At 40.7% G+C, this 18,080-nt stretch overlaps 1 protein-coding gene across 1 annotated transcript in view; it reads right to left on the bottom strand.

Annotated features, from left to right (window-relative positions):
* myo1d (myosin 1D) overlaps window positions 1-18,080 on the bottom strand; it is a 486,267-nt gene that overhangs the window by 392,654 nt on the left and 75,533 nt on the right. Inside the window, exons 2-4 of the mRNA XM_048560821.2 lie at window positions 4,745-4,953; window positions 3,645-3,738; window positions 1,415-1,580 (exon numbers count right to left, since the gene is read on the bottom strand). Of these exons, the coding sequence (XP_048416778.1) occupies window positions 1,415-1,580; window positions 3,645-3,738; window positions 4,745-4,953 (469 nt within the window). The remainder of the gene's footprint in view (window positions 1-1,414; window positions 1,581-3,644; window positions 3,739-4,744; window positions 4,954-18,080) is intronic.

Here is an 18,080-nt window from a genome sequence, read left to right as displayed (position 1 = left end):
TTCACAATCAGCTCTCAACAATTGTATCCTTTATTGCTTAGGCTGTAGTTCAACTTAAAAGTGCTAAAGCAACCAAGTATATTGTTGTCATTCATAAGTTGTTGAATCCTGTGTTCTTTAGATTGTGACTATATAGTCTATTACTGACGTTAGCTACCTGTAGGTCTGCAGCATTTCTTTTCAACTATGGTGAAATTACCGATCAATGTAAATTTTATGCTTACACTTGATTAGGTCGTGAATTTCTGCCATTCATCAAGCCAATGAAGTTTTCTGGTAGAGACAAAGGACTTCTTTCCAAGTGCTTGTTATAGTGTTTTTGACATTATAATCATCTCAAATTTAGCTACTCTCAGACATTTGTCACTATCCCCTGACTACTCATGTAAGCCACGAACTACCACAAACTCTACCCTAATGGAAACTGGGGCGAAACAAGGTTGTCATTGCATCAATTCTCTCTTCCATTTTTCTTATTACAGTTCCCCTCTGTATATTATCTCAAAAAGTGGAGACAACCTACAGAAAAGATGGGAAACTGTCAACCTAAGTCACTTTCAATCCAAAACCACAATCATTCTAACCTTTCGAATACAGGCGAGTTGTGCGCTTACTCTGCATCATTGTCAGCTCCTTCTCCAAAGTTTCCAAAGTAAGAAAACAGGCCTTTAGTTAAGCACCCAGAAAACAAATATCCCCCTTCAAATAGCTCCTGCTGCAAAACCACCCCATCCCCACTGATCACAATAAGTCTTTAGATTTAATCAGATTGATAATATGACCAAACATAGTTCTCAGACTGGGTCAGGTTCAATATTAAGTAAAAAAAGTCGGTCTGGTTTATTTAATGAGAAAATCACAAGTTTGCAAGTATTCTAGATTTCAAACGTAAAACGTGCCCAAAAACTGCTATGTGATTTTGACAGTGGAATCTGGAAGAATGACAAGAAATATAGTCACAAAAGCAAATTCAATAACTTATGTAAAAAAAACACAACAGCTCACAAATATTTCCTTTGGTATTCATTCCCAGAACGTGGACACTGATGACAAGTAATTACACCCTGAACAGCTCTCCCCCTTTCAAAGGCTGATCAGTATCCTGATCCTAACCCGGTGCACATTTTATGAGTTAAGGTTCAAGACTGCTCAGAACTTTGAACTATTAATGTACTGAGATTTAAAGCACAGAAGGAACCAGTCAGTGCACTGAATCTGAGTCAATCATTTATCTTCCAGCATTAACACATGACGACACACAACAACAGGCTACTTGCACCTGTCAGCTAATCTAAAGCCAGAATTGATACCTAACTCCTGGCTAAGCGTCCTCTCTTCCATTCGCTCTTTACTCCCTTGATCCAAAAACACAACTAATTAGAAGCAAAATCAATTTGGGCATATCAATTCTTACTTTTTCCAAGAGATAGTTATTGATGTGGCCCCCTATTGGGTCACCTTTAAAGTCAAAATTAATGTCCATGTACTTTCCGAATCGACTGGAATTGTCATTACGGTTGGTTTTTGCATTTCCAAAGGCTTCCAATACACAATTTGACTTTAACAACATATTCTTGACCCTGCAACAGAAAGAAGAATCATTACAGCATTACATCATATCCCAACAATAATCACTGGGCAATTGCTTGTCAAAATACATTCTTATTTGGACTTGCCTCTTGCAACCCACAAGCTTTAAAAGTAACAAGTATTGGTAATTGCTTATCCCAGATATAATTTTGAATCCAATCAACACAAGTAAAACAAATCATTTTCAAGCACCGAGGACTTAAGAAAATGTCCTGTGGAGAGCAAAATTCTGTAAATGTCAAATACAAGGTCTTAGTTCAAACCAAAACAAGTTTCGAAGAACTGGAGGGCTGCAGAGAAACGCAATTACAAACAGGGCATTACTTAATGGGTAACATTCGGAGGCACCACCTGTGGTTCATTCTGATGAATCAAAAGGATTTTATGGATCAAATCCAGCATCTATACATGCTAAAAGATTGTCCTAAACTTGAAAGTGATCCAAATGGTGAAAAGTCCTATCCTTGGTGAGAAATGGTATACCTGGTTTCCCCTTACAATCGAGTATTAGACAGAGTGCTGTGCAAATTTTCTTAAAGGTCTGCTTTACTTGAAGTAAAAAGCAATAAGCCAGAACTCTAAAATAAATATGAACCACATCTGAAATGAAACGCTAATTTAACCCTCTCTCCACAGATCTGTAGTCCTGAACATTTTTGTTATTCCTTCAGATTTCCAATTATTTGGCTTTTTGTAGTGCAGACTGTTCCCTGCTTGTTATCTGAATATGACCCACGAGAGGTGGAAAAACTGGCTCATCTTTCTTATAAATCCCCAATTCCACAAGGTCCGAGACAACAGGATTCACTGGAATTGTGGATTTCAGAAAAATATAATTCGTGTTGTGAGGTTGAGAGAATTGGTGCAGTCTATAAAATCATCGCTGAAGCACTTCTCTTATTGCTTTCAACAGCAAACCTCACATTCTCTTCACTCCATCTGTATTAATGGTGGCTTACAACTCAATTCTAATTAAAGCATACCAAAAGTGGATGGCTTAGTACAGTTGGAGTTTACCAATGTTAGCAAAGTATTGGTATCTCGTGTGTTTGGTGATACTGTTGGTAGTGGGTGGGAGAATAAATCAAATTGTACAGTTGAAATTTGTACAAAGCTATTTAATGCAAAAAAGTTACAGTAGGTCAGAAGATATTGACAAAATCCTTAAGATAAATTCTGGAGTGGAGATTCCTCTTAGTGAAAAGCTCTTTTCAATAAGCTGCATAAAATGTATTAGAGAGGGGATTTTCTGATCAGAAGGGTGGCCCTACTCCACCTTATATTAGTCAATACCTGTGTTGATGCTGGTCAATTCCATGTAGAACAATGTTTGCTTTGCCTACATACCAGCCAAAAATCCTGTTGCTGGTGTTGGGTTCCAAAGTCACTGTTTAAAGCAGGAAGTAGTTTTTCCGACGTTCCAGCCAACATTCCTTTTTCATTCAATAAAAAGAAGTAATTGTTTCTCCATTCACTGTCGTTTGTAAGACATCGCTGCACATCACAAAATCTACCTACACACTACAGTCATTGCAATTCAAAGTAATGAAGTTTTTTTTAATTTTTGTTAACTATTTTAAGGCATATTTGAGTTCTGATGTTTTCAGGATAGGAAGTGAACTTGGTAAAGGTTGTGCAGGTGTCAGAAGGGTATAGAAACTGTCATTACTCAGGAGGTCAAGTGAGTACATTGTTAGGTCATTGCATCACTTTTGGATTTTTTTTCTCTTGGGAGCGATCACACGAACAAGATTTTGTTTCTGATCCTGGAGATGGAGTTGTGCTTGCTGATGTTCAGCATGTTTTAGTGCGTTGAATGACGATGTTCAGATTTTCTAAGGCAATCATGAAGTGGGTGGCAAAACTAAAATAAAATTATTTAATCCAAATGAATGCAGCAAAAATCAGCCCAAGACATCAAGTACATCTGGCTGTTCAACAGTCAGATGAGAACATTTCTCTCTCACGCAGGATCGAAAGAAAACATCAGAGTATGTGTTATTAAAGTAAACAATGACTTAAATTATGCATAAACTAAGGTCTCTATTTATTACCTTTCCACCTCCTGACGTTGGCTGGGATTTGTAATAGCCGCAATGAACTGCATGATGTATTTACTAGCCTCCGTTTTGCCGGCACCACTCTCCCCTGGAATCCAGAAAGGGGAAACTTTAACTCCACAAAGCTACAGCTGACATGCTGTTGCAAATATTAATATTTTTCCAGCATAAAACACTATTGGGAGAGTTAAATCAGTCAACAAACCAAACTACAGCCATATATATATAAGCAATGCTCTTCCAATTCTAAACCTGTTTTGTTACAGAGGTTAAAATAGCCTCTGGCCTCCCCATTTAAACATGATACCACCTTGAGAATTGGAAACTAAAGTTGTTTTAGGTCATAGCTTGTCCCCTTCTTTCAAACATCTAATAGTAATTCTACTCACAGTAGAACAACTGGTCTCTTCAGCATGGAGTTTGAGTAACTAACAGAGTCCTTACTGTGTGGCTCACCTTCATACAGTATACTACATAATAAATGGAGAAGTTCAGAATTCTTGACAGAGGCCATCAGGAAAAGTGGTGAAATGGACAAGATACTGATGTCTACTTGCAACTTCCATTGTATCACTGCGCGTACAATGGACACACTGTGTATAAATCCTCGCAATCAAACTTGCCAACCTTGAATAAACAGGAAATGAAAACTGTGCTTGGGGCCATCCAGTTAGTTGCAGTGTTTTCCTACATTACAACAATGAACAAACATTAAAAGGGCTTCAGTTGCTGCTACACACTTGGTCTTATTGAAGGTTTGGGAAGTACAATCTAAATAGGTGTGCCCTTATTCTTCATATGCAACCTTTCCAGATTAACTCTAATTCCTAGGTCACCCAGGGCAAGAGGAGGAGACATTAGTTGACTATAGGTTCTCACACACTGGGAGAGATCGTTAACTTATGTTTGCAGTATATGAAGTTTCACATTTTGTGGCAGAAATGAGTAACTTTAAGTGCAACTTTCCCAAAAAGTAGTGACACCAAATTCAGAATGCACTGTTTGAAGGCAAATTATTTAAACAGAATTAGTTGGAATCTTCTGCCATCCAGTTCTGATTCCTGTGATCTTTCATCAAAATATTCATTCCCTACCTGATATGACAATACAGGTATCCCTTGATCTCCGCTTCATGGCTTTGTACGTTGCATCTGCAATTGCGAACAGGTGAGGTGGTCTCTCATATAGTTCACGCCCCTTGTATTGTTCAATGGTGTCCTTTCCATAGATATTCATAGGACGGTAAGGGTTAATGGAAACCACCACTTCACCAATGTAAGTATAAATTTTGCCCTTCTCAAACCTATTGGGAAGGAAGAATAAATTGAAAATGGCCAATTATCTTTTAAAGCATATACATGAAAATATTTGCACTGTACAATACGTGCCATGTAAAAGGTACCAATTGTTGCAATCCCTGAGGGAGAATCAATAAATCAAATATATCAAATAATCCCCAAATGAAAAAATTACTAAGATTCAACTTAGAATCAGAGTCATACAACATGGAAGCAGGCCTTTCAACCAACTTATTTCCTAAAACGAACTAGTCTCATTTGCCTGTGTTTGGCCCACAACCCTCTAAACCTTTCCGATGCACGTATCTATCCAAATGTCTTTTAAATGTTTGTAACTGTACTCCCCTCCACCACTACCTATGGCAGCTTGTTCTATATACGCACCCACCTTCTGTGTGGGAAAGTTGTCCCTCGGGTCCATTTTATTCTTTCCCCTCTCACCTTAAACCTATGACGCTAGTTTTGGACTCTTTTCCACTCTGGGGAAAGACCTTTGCTATTCACCTTATCAATGCCCCTCATGATTTTATAAACCTCTACAAGGTCACCCCTCAGCCTCCGACACTCCAGGGAGGAATGTCTCAGCCTATTCAGCCTCTCCTCAGAGCTCACGCCTTCTAGTCTTGGTGACATCCTTGTAAATCTTTTTCACATCCTTTCTAGTTTAATAACATCTCTCCTGCAGCAGGGCGACCAGAATTGTACACAACTCCAAATGTGGCCTTACTCATATCTTGTACAGCTGTAACATGACATCCCAACTCCTATACGCAATGCTCTGACCGATGAAGGCAAGCGTGACAAATACCTTCTTCACCACCCTGTCTACTGTGGTGCTACTTTCAAGGAACTACATACCTGCACCCTAGGTCTCTGTTGTTTAACACTTCCCAGAGTCATGGCATTAACTGTACAAGTCCGTTCCTGGTTTGTCCTATCAAAATGCAACACCTCACATTTATTTGAATAAATGTCCACTTACCATTTCAGTCCACTGGCGCAGTTGATCAAGATCTCATTATACTCTTAGATAACCCTCTTCACTGTCCACTATGCCAATAATTTTTCTGCCATCTGCAAACTTACTAACCATACCTCTTATATGAACAATTTGGGTGAGAATATAGATAACAGAAAAATACAGTTTACCCAGCAACCATCCTTGAAGCACAACATTGGTTACAGATCCCCTTACCATCATGCCAATTTTGTATCAATTGGCTAGGTCTCCCTGGATCCCATGTGATCTAACTTTACTAACTTGTCTACCATGCAGAACCTTGTCTAAGCCCTGTTAAAGTCCATGTTTATCCACTATGTCCTTACTGAAAGACACGCAACACTTACGCAAACCCAGAATCATTAAACACAAACAAGCAGGTCATGGTTTGACCAGAATAAAAAAAATAGAATCCCTACACAGTGTGAAAACAGGTCATTCAGCCCAACAGCATCTGAAAAGCATCCGACCCAGACCCACACCCCTCCCCTATAACCTTGCATTACCTGTAGCTAAAACACCTAAACAACATATCCCTGGATACAATGGTTAACTTGGCAAAACCCACACAAACATGGGAAGAATGTGTAAACTCTACAAAGACAGACAGTTACCAGAGTGTGGAATTGAACCTAGGTCCCTGGGATTGAGACAGCTAACCACTGAGTCACCATGCCATTTGAGGGTAACTCAACACAAAAAGGTATTGCTAGAAATAAACTCCCAACAGGCAGGGCCACCACAACACTACTATGTCAACTCTGCTTGTACCCTGCTTCTCCCCAGGAATGTGATCAATCTGCAGCCAGTCATATGACAAGTACAATGAACCCCTTCCATTTTAATGTAGTCACCACAAAAGAAAGATACATAATTACATTTACAGTCTAATTGATTTGGGCGGATGAGTATGTATTCCTACATCTGGGCTCCAGGAAATGCTATCCAAGAGCGACAGCCGGGTCTCCGCCTCATCAGCAGCTGATAAAAGCAATGACAATGAGCAGTTTGCTTCCATCCAACCTCCTAATTGCTCTAAATTCATACAAACCTACAGGAGAACGTTTTATAAGGTTATACAAGCAGGTTTTAAATGAAGTTATTAATCATTTTAAAAGCACTTCCATAACATTGGGTTCAATGACGTTGCACAAACTGGGTGAACAGGTATGATAGTGCAATGAATTGGTTGGCAATATGAAGAACAAGTTGACATTGGGTGGGGGTGGGGAGGGAAAGAAGGGTAATGGCATGAACCACAAGCTATTTAGAAGCTGGCCTGACTCAATGATAGTTATGGGTCTAGGAGATGGGCACACCCACAATGAAGCCCCAAGTCTCAACAGTCTTATTCCAGCTTAAATTCTCTTCAGGAGAGGAGACATTAAGGCAAGAGGGCAAGACAAAAGAAATCTAGGGAATAAAGAAAATCGCTTTTAAATTATTCTCAAGCATTTCATAGCTTCCTGTTAAAATGACTAAGAACCAGCTGAATGTCATGTTGGTAGGAGAGCGGAGAGACAGCAAAACATTGCAGGCAAAACTTAAAACATTCTGATGTTACTGAATATTTCCAGCTTTAAAACAGAGTACATGTGACACTAAACTGGAAAGAATAAAAGTAAATACTTGTCTCTTTATTTTGATGTTATAGTGAAATGATTGACACAGGACTACTTGGTGGCTCGACTTGTTTATCTCCCAAAGCTTTCACCAGGCAACAGGATGGGTCCTGCCTGCTCTTGACAGCCAGAGTTAAAATTCAACCCAACTTAGCCTTAGACATTTCCTTCCTTCACTCTCGACCCTTGCTTTGCCAGCTGCACTGTGAATAAACACCTCCCACCTTCAGATAGAGCTTCCTTTCAGCTCTCTTGACTCACAGCAGATGACGCACACTGTGCCAATACCACCAGAGAAATGCTTTGTATTTAAAAAGGTTTCAACTTCACATGAAACCTAAAAAGACAAACTCTGCAATTTATATTTACCTTCCAATTCAATAGATGCAGATTATTTATGTTGATGACATACTTCATTATAAACTTACATGCACAAAGCTTCGTGATTGACTGGAATTGCCACATTATTATGTCTGCATAACCAAAAAGCAGGTTAGCTACTGAAGCGACAATCTGTGACTGAAGATTACACTTCTTGTCTGAAATAGGTGACGATTCTAGTCCAGTTATAAGGAGGAAATTATATATTACTGTAAGCTTTTGGAGCTTATTGGACCTGCTCAAAAGATTTATTTGTGGACCCTCAGAATTGCTAGTTTAAAAACTGTTGATCAACCAACACAAGAGCAGTCAAAACACAGCTGACTAATTATCAGTTTGCCACAGGATGTCAGCCAGACCCTTGTCTCAATGGCTGGGGCAACATTCCTTGCCTGTTCCGAGCTGTCCTTGAGGTGGCAGTAAGGGAACTCACCACCGCCTCAAGGGCAACTAGGATCGAGCAAGAAATGCTGGCCCAGCTAGCAGCATCTACCTCCCACAAGTGAATTAGAAAGAATTAAGAGTAACAAAAGAAATCCTCAGATTAGAAGAACAGAAGGCCTTTCAGCCCATCTTAATTGTCCTTTACCCATTCATTTTCACAATTAGGTTTGTCCAATTTACTCAATGCAATTAACTGTTTGGAATCGGCATGCACATAAAACCGATCTGATCCAAAATGTTCCCTATCTGTATTGTATCACGTGCCAAATTCTCTTCAGCCAGCACCGCTGTGACTGATGCAGCATCTCCACAACTTTAAAGTTTTTATTCTTGTTTATAAATTCCTTCATATCTCTAATGTCTTAGAGCATACCACCCTTCTAAATAAAAAATATTTTAATTAACCTTTTCAGACATGTTATGACACATCTCCAGGGCAGGTAGGACTTGTAACCCAGACATTCTAACCTACAGATAGAGACAATACCATCACGCCACAAAAAAATCCACTTTATAAAAGGTTTTAAACTAACTTGGTTAGACGTGTTATGATGCAGCTCCAGGCCAGTGGGACTTGAACTCAGATCCTCCGACTCAAAGTTCAGGATACCACCATTGTGATAAAAGACACGAACAACAGTGTTCTCAGATTCTGGTCTATCATGGAATCAGACACCAAGAGAGTTGTCAACCTAAACGCCTACATCTTTCTTCTTCAAGATGGGCCTTCAGACACCTTTGCAGCCAGACTTTCTGTCACTCCTATTATCTGGTCAATTTGCTCAGTGTCACATAATCGAGACCGGCATTTCAGTGCAATACACCTGAAGGACTGCTGAATTATTGTCAGAGCTGTTCTTCATATAATATTCAGTTCTGGCCCCGAATTGCCTTTCAAGGTCAATCTAAAAAAAAGGCACAATATTTCAAAGGTGATGATGGCTTTTCATCTCAAGAGGTAATAGCGTGCACCATGGTGGCCAACTCAGTACTGCCTGGTGTTTCTCAGAAGCCCCTAGCAAATTTGCCTAAGAAAGCAGTAGGCTCAGGAGGGGTATAATGCACTGGGCTGTGTTTTGTATGGATCCACTTCTCACTCAAATGAGATTACCATTTCTGCTCAACTTTTCTGATGACACTCCTAGCAATCATTTTAGATCCCCACCATCAGCGACCATTTCCCAGCTGCCGGAGTCAATGGAGAACTACAGCAAATCTTGCTTGTAGGTGTGGTGGAGATTTTGATTCAGGTGACTGTTCGTACATAAGGTCATTGGTGACACAGTTGTTAACTATAGATAGAATAGGGCTACAACAGGGTAGACCTTAACAGCTTAGCAATAAGTGCACTGTGATGAAATTAGCACACCCTCAGACATCAGAGCTTGCTAATTATGTCCTCAGCATCTCAGCAGGACTCCTGAGAAAGCAAAAAGGTGTAAACTGTCAGTCTTTCCTCTGCTCAATAGATGCTGCCCAGGCCTCATTGCTGCAAAGGTGGCACTTAGGATACAGAGTTGTCTGCCTCATTGACTGGGGTCACACTGCTGTTGCTTTACCTTCTATTTTGAGTTTAGATATAACTTGCAGCTTTTGTAATGCATGTGCTGATTTCAGACCCTTTTAAGACGGAGTGTTCTCAGCAGTGCACTGAATTGTCAACCTACATGATGTGCTCATTTCCTGGAGTGGGCTTGGACACAAATCATTACTGCTCCGTGTGAGAGCATTACCAACTGTGCCAAAGTGACATACAACAACAAAAACTTGTGGAGTTTGCTCAGCGGTAAGAGGACAATGATTTGCCACAGGATTGACAAAACAAACTTGGAAATCACACAGATCGGTCAAACTAAATCAACCAGGCAATAGGGTTCTGTTGCATGCATAATAGTGACAGCCAGAGCGAACTGCTGAGGTCGTCTCCCACTTCAGATTTAGTGCCATGAACCTTGTTCACTAATGTCTTTCAGGGAAGGAAATTGCCACCTTCACCTGATCTGGCCTACATGTGATTCCAGGCCCACAACAATGTGGTTGACTCTCAACTGCCCTCTGAAATGGCCCAAGCAAGCCACTCAGTTTACCAAGCACTGCGAAGTCTCAGAAATGAAACTGGATGGGCCACTGGCCATTGACATAGGCACTGGAAAAGACAATGGCAGAAGCAGCTCTGTTGACCTGCAAAATCCTCCTTACTAATATCTGGGGGCTAGTGCCAAAATTGGGACAGCTGACTCACAGACTAATCAAGCAACGGCCTGACATAGTCATACTCACAGAATCATATCTCTCAGACTATGTCCCAGACAACGCCATCAAAATCTATGGATATATCTTGTCCCAATGGCAGGACAAACTCAGCAAGGTGAAAGTACAGTAGTTTACAGTCAGGAGTGCGCTGCCCTGAGAGTCTTCAACATTGACTCCGGACATCAAGTCTCATGGCTTCAGGTTAAACATGGGTAAGAAACCTTCTGTTGATTACCACGTACCATCCTCTCTCAGCTGATGAACCAGGACTCCTCCATGTTGAACAACAGGTGGAGGGAGCACTGAGCATAGCAGGAGCACAAAACATACTCTAGGTGGAGAATTTCAAAGTCCACCACTGAGTGTGATGTGGCAGTAGCACTACTGATCAAACTTGTCAGATTCTAAAGGGTATCTGCTAGGCTGGTTCTGCAGCAGGTTGAGGGGGGAAACAAGAGGGAAATATATACTTGACCTCATCTTTACCAATCTACCAGCTGCAGATGCATCTGTCCATGACAGTGTTGTTAAGAGTGGCCATACCACAGTCCTTTTGGTGACAAGGTCCCACCTTCATATTGAAAATACCCTCCATCATGTCATGTGGGACTATCACTGTGCTAAAATGGGACAGACCTCGACCAGATCAAGCAACTCAAGACTGGGCATCCTTGTGGGCCATCGACAGTAGAACTGTACTCTGATACAATCTGTAACTTCATGGCTTGGCATATCCCCCACTCATTCGTTACCATCAAGCTAGGGGATCAACTCTAGTACAATGGAGAGTGCAGGAGGGCATGCCAGGAGCAGCAGCAGGCATACCAAAAGATGAGGTATCAACCTGAAGTTACCAAACAGGACTACTTGTATGCCAAACAACATTAGCAGCAAGTGATAGACAGAGCTAAGGAATCCCACAACCAATGGATCAGTTCTAAGCTCTGCAGTCCTGCCAGATCCAGTTAGAAATGGTGGTGGACAATTAAAACAACGCATTGGAGGAGGCAGCCGCACAAATAATGATGGAAAAGCCCAACACATCAGTGCAAAATATCTGGCTTAAGCATTTGCACTAATCTTCAGAAGTGCTGAGTGGATGAGCCATTTTAGCCTCCTCCAGTGGGTCCCAGCACCACAAATACAGGTCATCAGCCAATTCAATTCACTCCACTTGATGTCAAGAAACAGTTGGGAGCACTAGTTAGTTCAAAAGCTATGGGTCCGGACAATATTCCAGCATTGGTATTGAAGATTTGTGCTCTAGATCCTGCTGCTCCACGAGCCAAGCTCTTCCAGTACAGTCACAACACTGACAAAACTGCACAGCATACAGAATTGCCTAGATACACCCTACACTCAAAGCAGGATAAATCCAACCAGGCTAATTACTAACTGTCAGTCAATTCTCAAATCAGTAAAATGATGGAAGGTGTCATCAATAGTGCTATCAAACAGCACCAGCTCAATGCCCACTTTGGACTCTTGGAACACCAAGAGGACCACTCAACTCTTGACCTCATTACAGCCTTGGTTCAAACGTTGGCAGAAGAGCTGAATTCCAAAGGCGAAAGAAGCGTGACAACCCTTGACATCAAGGCTGCATTTGACTAAGTGTGGCATCAAGGAGACCTAGCAAAATTGGAAACAATGCGCATCGGCCGGGGGTGGGACTCGCCACCGGTTAGAGTTATACCTGGCACACATGTAGAACTACAGCTGTTGGAGATCAGTCATCTCAGCACCAGGCCATTTCTGCAGGAGTTCTCAGGGTAGCGCCCTGGGCCCAATCATCTTCAGCAGCTTAATCAATTACTTTACCTTCATCATAGGGCACAAGTGGGGCCGTTCACTGGTGAATGTGCAATGTTCAGCACCATTTTGGACACCTTAGATGCTGAAGTAGTCCATGTTCAAATGCAACAAAATCTGAACAATATCTACACTTGGGCTCACAAGTGGCAACTAACACGCATACCACAAATGTGGCAAAAACCATCAGCGATAACAGGCAGGCTTACCACTATCCCTCAACATTGAACGGGTTACCCATCACTGAAATCTCCACTATCAATATCCTGGTGTTACCAATGACCAGAAACTCAACTGGGCTCACCTCAAACACAGTAGCTGCAAGAGTAAGTCAAAGGCTTGGAATACTGTGGTAAGTAACTCACCTCCTGTCTTCTCAAAGCCTGTCCACCATCTACAAAGGTGCAAGTCAGAAGTGTGATGGAATACTCTCCACTTGCCTCGATGAGTGCAACTCCAACAGCTTGACACCATCAAGGACAAAGCATCCCGCTTGACTGGAGCCACATCCACAAACATACACCCACTCCACCACTGATACTCAGTAGCAGCACTCTGTACAATCTACAAGATGCACTACAGAAATTCAAAGCTCCTTAGGCAGCACCTTCCAAATACACAACCATTATCACCTAGAAGGACAAGGGCACCACCATGTGCAAGTTCTCCTCCAAGCCACTTATTATCCTGATATGGAAATATATTGCTGCTCATTTACAGTTGCTGGGTCAAAATTATGTATGTAAGGATAAGAATTCTTAAAAAAGTGGCTTTGCTAAATTGGGAGCCAAAATGGTCGCTGAGCACAGGCACAATTGATGAAATGTATTTGGTGCAAGTTAGATGGAAAGTTTGTCCAAAAAGCTACATTTTACAGTGGATACATTTCCAGGAGCACATAGATGAGAAAGTAAATATTGCATTAGAGCTTTATTGTGAATATATTCCTGAAGGTGATATCAGTGAAGATTCACACAAATGCCCAGATTACAAAAAAAATCAGATGCAACAGGTTTGTGTTGTGTGAGGATCATAGCTTTCCCACACATGCTTAAAAACTAAAGGAGAGAGATCCCAAGTGGACAGTAACAAAGCACTTATTAAAAAGCTTTCTTGACAATTTGTAAAGGAACGGGTTGCTCCTTTCCAATGCGTGACAAAACAACTTCCTGCTATGCTGAGATCATGGATAATTTCATTCCAAAACAATAAACATACTTCCAGACCAACCACCTACCGAGAAATGTCATTTCTCATTCCACGAGAACGACATTAAAATAAACTACCATTGCAGCATGTGCTTGTTACATACTTAACACCACGTTGGCTTGCACCACTGTGCTCCATCATCCACTTTAGCAGAAGTTAGGAATGCAGAACGTCAGGATTTGTAAATGTTTGCTACAAGTATTCCACAATGCTCACTGCCTCTCCCTAAGAGGGATTTATTACACCAGGTGATAACCTATAAATCTGCAGCAATTTAGCACTGATGATTTTTTTCCCCCCTATTTGTTTCCCTAAGGACAACAATAAAGACAAGAAACCTATTTCAGGCAGCAGGTCAGAGATAATGGGAACTGCAGATGCTGGAGATTCCAAGATAATAAAATGTGAGGCTGGATGAACACAGCAGGCCAAGCAGCATCTCAGGAGCACAAAAGCTGACGTTTCGGGCCTAGACCCTTCATCATCATCTCTGATGAAGGGTCTAGGCCCGAAACGTCAGCTTTTGTGCTCCTGAGATGCTGCTTGGCCTGCTGTGTTCATCCAGCCTCACATTTTATTATCAGGCAGCAGGTCGCCCAGTTCAAACAGGTTTGTTCTTCCCTGAACTATGATATAAATTGACCAAGGAGCTTGGTACAGATGTGGACCAAAGTACTATGCAATGAAGTACAGGTGCATTTAAATGAGGAATTGATTAAAACATTACATTTAAAAAAAATGAGTCATAAGTTTATTTTTTAAATTGAGGAAAACTGGAAATGACTCCACAGCATCGAATACATACTCAGACACTTCCATAGGGATCCAAGGGTCTGTTGCATTGAGGTGCCACCAGATTAAGTATTAAATTCATCACCCCTCTCAAATGGACAAGATCATTATGGGGGTTAGCTGAATCTTTCTCATTAAAAACAGGCTTGTAGTTTAACAGCACGAGGTTTATTTCAATTTCAACTCATTGAAAGAGTAATTACTTCTAATAGTTCAGTTGTATTTTACAGATGGACTGCAAAATTCAAGTTGGAAATGTAAATAAAATACACTGATTTATAATGAATTTTAATTTCAATCTCTAATAAGCAAATTGGCTTGATTTTTTAAAAATTCTGTGTTTAAAACCAAGTACTATATCAGCATGCAGGAAGGGTAGGGGTTGTAGTAGCCCAATGATATATCACTGAGCATTAGGCCTCAAGTTTTCACGCTTAAATCAATTTGTCTATACTTGAGAAAAATCCCACAGAAACAAGATGGGCTCTTACAAAGTGACAGAGACATCAGTTTGTAAAGTTTTTGCATTCCTCCTGGCAACCAGCTACACAGCAAGTTTGTTCCTCGATGGGAATAAAATCTCAAACTGTGCCTTTGGGTGGGGAATGTTAGACATCTGATAAAACAAGTAAAAACAAGGAAGTAGAAATGCACTTGACCCAGTGGGAATCATCATAGGTAATTATTGATTTGAGCTTCACTCCAGAGAATTGAATATTAAACCTAGCCTAGCACTTTTTTGAAGTATGGGGTATCATATTAAGGCCCTTGGGAGTCCTTAGATGACTGGAAAGCAATCCTCATATTAAAATAAAGCAGGGGAATTCTCTAGCGTTCTATTGCAAAAATCACCACATCTGGAATTAAAGGATCTCAACAGAGCAAAGCATCCCAAGAAGCTTTAGAAAAGAATTATCAGACCCAAAAAACTCATTCTAAGTGATATTTTTAAAAAATTAGCACAGCTGGTCACAAACTTGAGCCAAGATATAGGTTTTAAAGACCTTGGTCTTACCAATATTTGAAGAAATTTCTGCTTATCCAGAGTTGGAAGTTGGACAACCATTGAGGGGTTCTGAATGTCGGTAATGAGGTATCAGCAGCATAGATATGGGATCTGATGTATTTATGATTGATGTCACAAACAGCTTGCACATGGTCTAGCTCAGTCAGCTGGACAGCTGGTTTGCAATGGGGAGGGAGACCAACAGAAAATAAATTCACGCACTGACTGAGGTTACCATAGAGGATTCTCTTTACAGTTTCTTCCCTTGCCTGACATGTGGTGACTCTCAAGTTAAACTAACCAACAGTCAACTCTCTCTAATGAGAGCGCAGCCCATGGTCTGGCAAGGCCACAGCAAATTTACCTTTTTAGAAAAATGTAACAGCATTGAGGTGCATTTACAATAAAAACTGGAATCTGAGTTAGTAAGCTAACAGTGGCATAATCCCTTAGTTCACCTTTCAAAGTCTAAAGGACACAACTGGTCTCTGAATGTTGACAGCCATTTTTGTCAAAGACAAAAAGGAGAGGGGTAAAAATTATGATATTACTCACTTTCGCATTAAGGCAGATAATATTCTAGAAATGGTGAAACTAAGCCACAGGATGGGTTTGAACTACTGTTTTGATAAACACCGAGTGAATGACAAAGCAAAAATAAAGGTCCAGGAACATCCTTACATCAATTGCCACAGACCTTTTCTACATTCAATGGCTATGCATCTGAGTGTATAATCCTCGGGGGAGGTGCTGTGGCCACCTAAATTTCAATTCTATTGTATGACTTTCCACCATAGTTCACAGCAATACCCTGGAGATTACTCTCCAATTCCAGGAAATTCTACACTACCCGCATTCCCTTACATGACTGGCAATAAGGGATTGACAGGACTTTACGAGACAGAAAAAGAGAGACACAGAGGCAGAGACACAGAGGCAGACCCACATAGAGGCAGCCAGAGAGACACACAGAGATAGAAACAGATTAGTAAATATTGGAGATGATCTCTAGTTCAGGGTCAAACGTGACCATTTATTTGTGAACTATAAAAGCTAGATACAAGCCAAGACTTCATCTCTGCCACAAGAGATTGGGAAAGAACTCCTATTCCCAATGACGTAAACCATTCTATTTATATATTAACATAACCCTTAGCAGTCTTTAACACCTGTGCTCAGTTAATTTGAACTGCGTTTTAGTTTCAGCACTTATACTGACTTACTGTTAAATCAATCTCATTTGTGTAAAGTACATCATTGCTTTGAGAATGCAATCATTGCACATCAAAAAGGCACTACTTCTTCTGCCGTTGATTTTTCTTTCTGTTCACTCTCAAGTTAAGGAAGTTGGTCACAGACCTTAATCAGACTTGATCTGCACCATTGTCAGACTGACAATTAGGTCCGGTTCCCTTAAATATTATAACATTCGGTCACCATTTATGGAAATAAACTTGACATTTCCTTAGTATAATGGTCATAATATGCAACATAAACCAGTGTGTGACTGGACCTGTTCCAATAAACAGAGTCGGGAAATACTAAAAACGAAAGTACTCAGTTTGGCCTAATGTTGTACCAAAACTGTCTTAGTTCAGTTTATTGAAATTAAAATATACACCAGTTTATCTGGTAAATGAAATACTGAACATTTGGTAATCACATGGAAATCACTATCACAGGGAGTAAATGAATGTGAAATAGTTTACATGCAATTAAGTTAAGCTAGCCAAGCACTTGAGGGACAAATACTGGAACTCATTCTTCTTTCATAAGGTCACAGCCATCTGAAACATTAACTCTGTTTCTCTCTTCACATTTACTACCAGACCTCATGTGTACTTTCAGCAATTTCTGTTTCTACTTCAGATATCCAACATCCATAGTATTGTGGGGTAGGGGAAACATTGGTGCAGTAAAGCTACTGGGCTAGCAATCCAGATGCCCAGGAAAATGAGGTGGATAAGGATTCAATTCCCACTACGGCAATGGATTAAATTTAAATTCTGTGAATCTATTTAACTGTGACCTTGGCAGCAATCACCAATTGTTGTAAAAACCCATCTGGTTCACCAAACATCTGTTAAGGAATCTGCCATCTTTGGAAGAAATCATCCAGACACCTGCTGTGGAGCTCCTGGCCCACAATAAGTGTGGTTGCCTCGATTACCCTATCAAAGAACCAAAACACCCCTCCTTTCAACAGGAGTTAGGGTTGGGCAACAAATGTTGCCTGTGCTAGTGATACCATCATCAATGAATCAAGATTTAAAAGATGCACTGTTTGAGGATACACAGATACACAGTTAGTTGTTCAGTTGGATCATTAACATCAGCATAGACCAGTTTCACACTATAAATTCTACGACTCTTCATATGGTATCAAGGTCAACCTCCTGAAAAGAGAAAGTGTAAACGTTTCAGAACAAGGCCGGAAGTCAGAAGGGTGACTTTATCAAGATTTATAAAATCACAAGGGGTACGGATAGGGTAAATATACAAGGTCTTTTCCCCGGGGTAGGGGAGTCCAAAACTACTGGGCATAGGTTTGAGGTGAGAGGAGAAAGATTTAAAACGGACCTAAGGGGCAACTTTTTCATGCAGAGGGTGTTG

Source organism: Stegostoma tigrinum, chromosome 31 (assembly GCF_030684315.1).
Source record: "Stegostoma tigrinum isolate sSteTig4 chromosome 31, sSteTig4.hap1, whole genome shotgun sequence".
NCBI lineage: Eukaryota > Metazoa > Chordata > Chondrichthyes > Orectolobiformes > Stegostomatidae > Stegostoma > Stegostoma tigrinum.
Note: the sequence above shows the minus strand (reverse complement) of the source record. Positions and strands in the feature narration are given on the sequence as shown.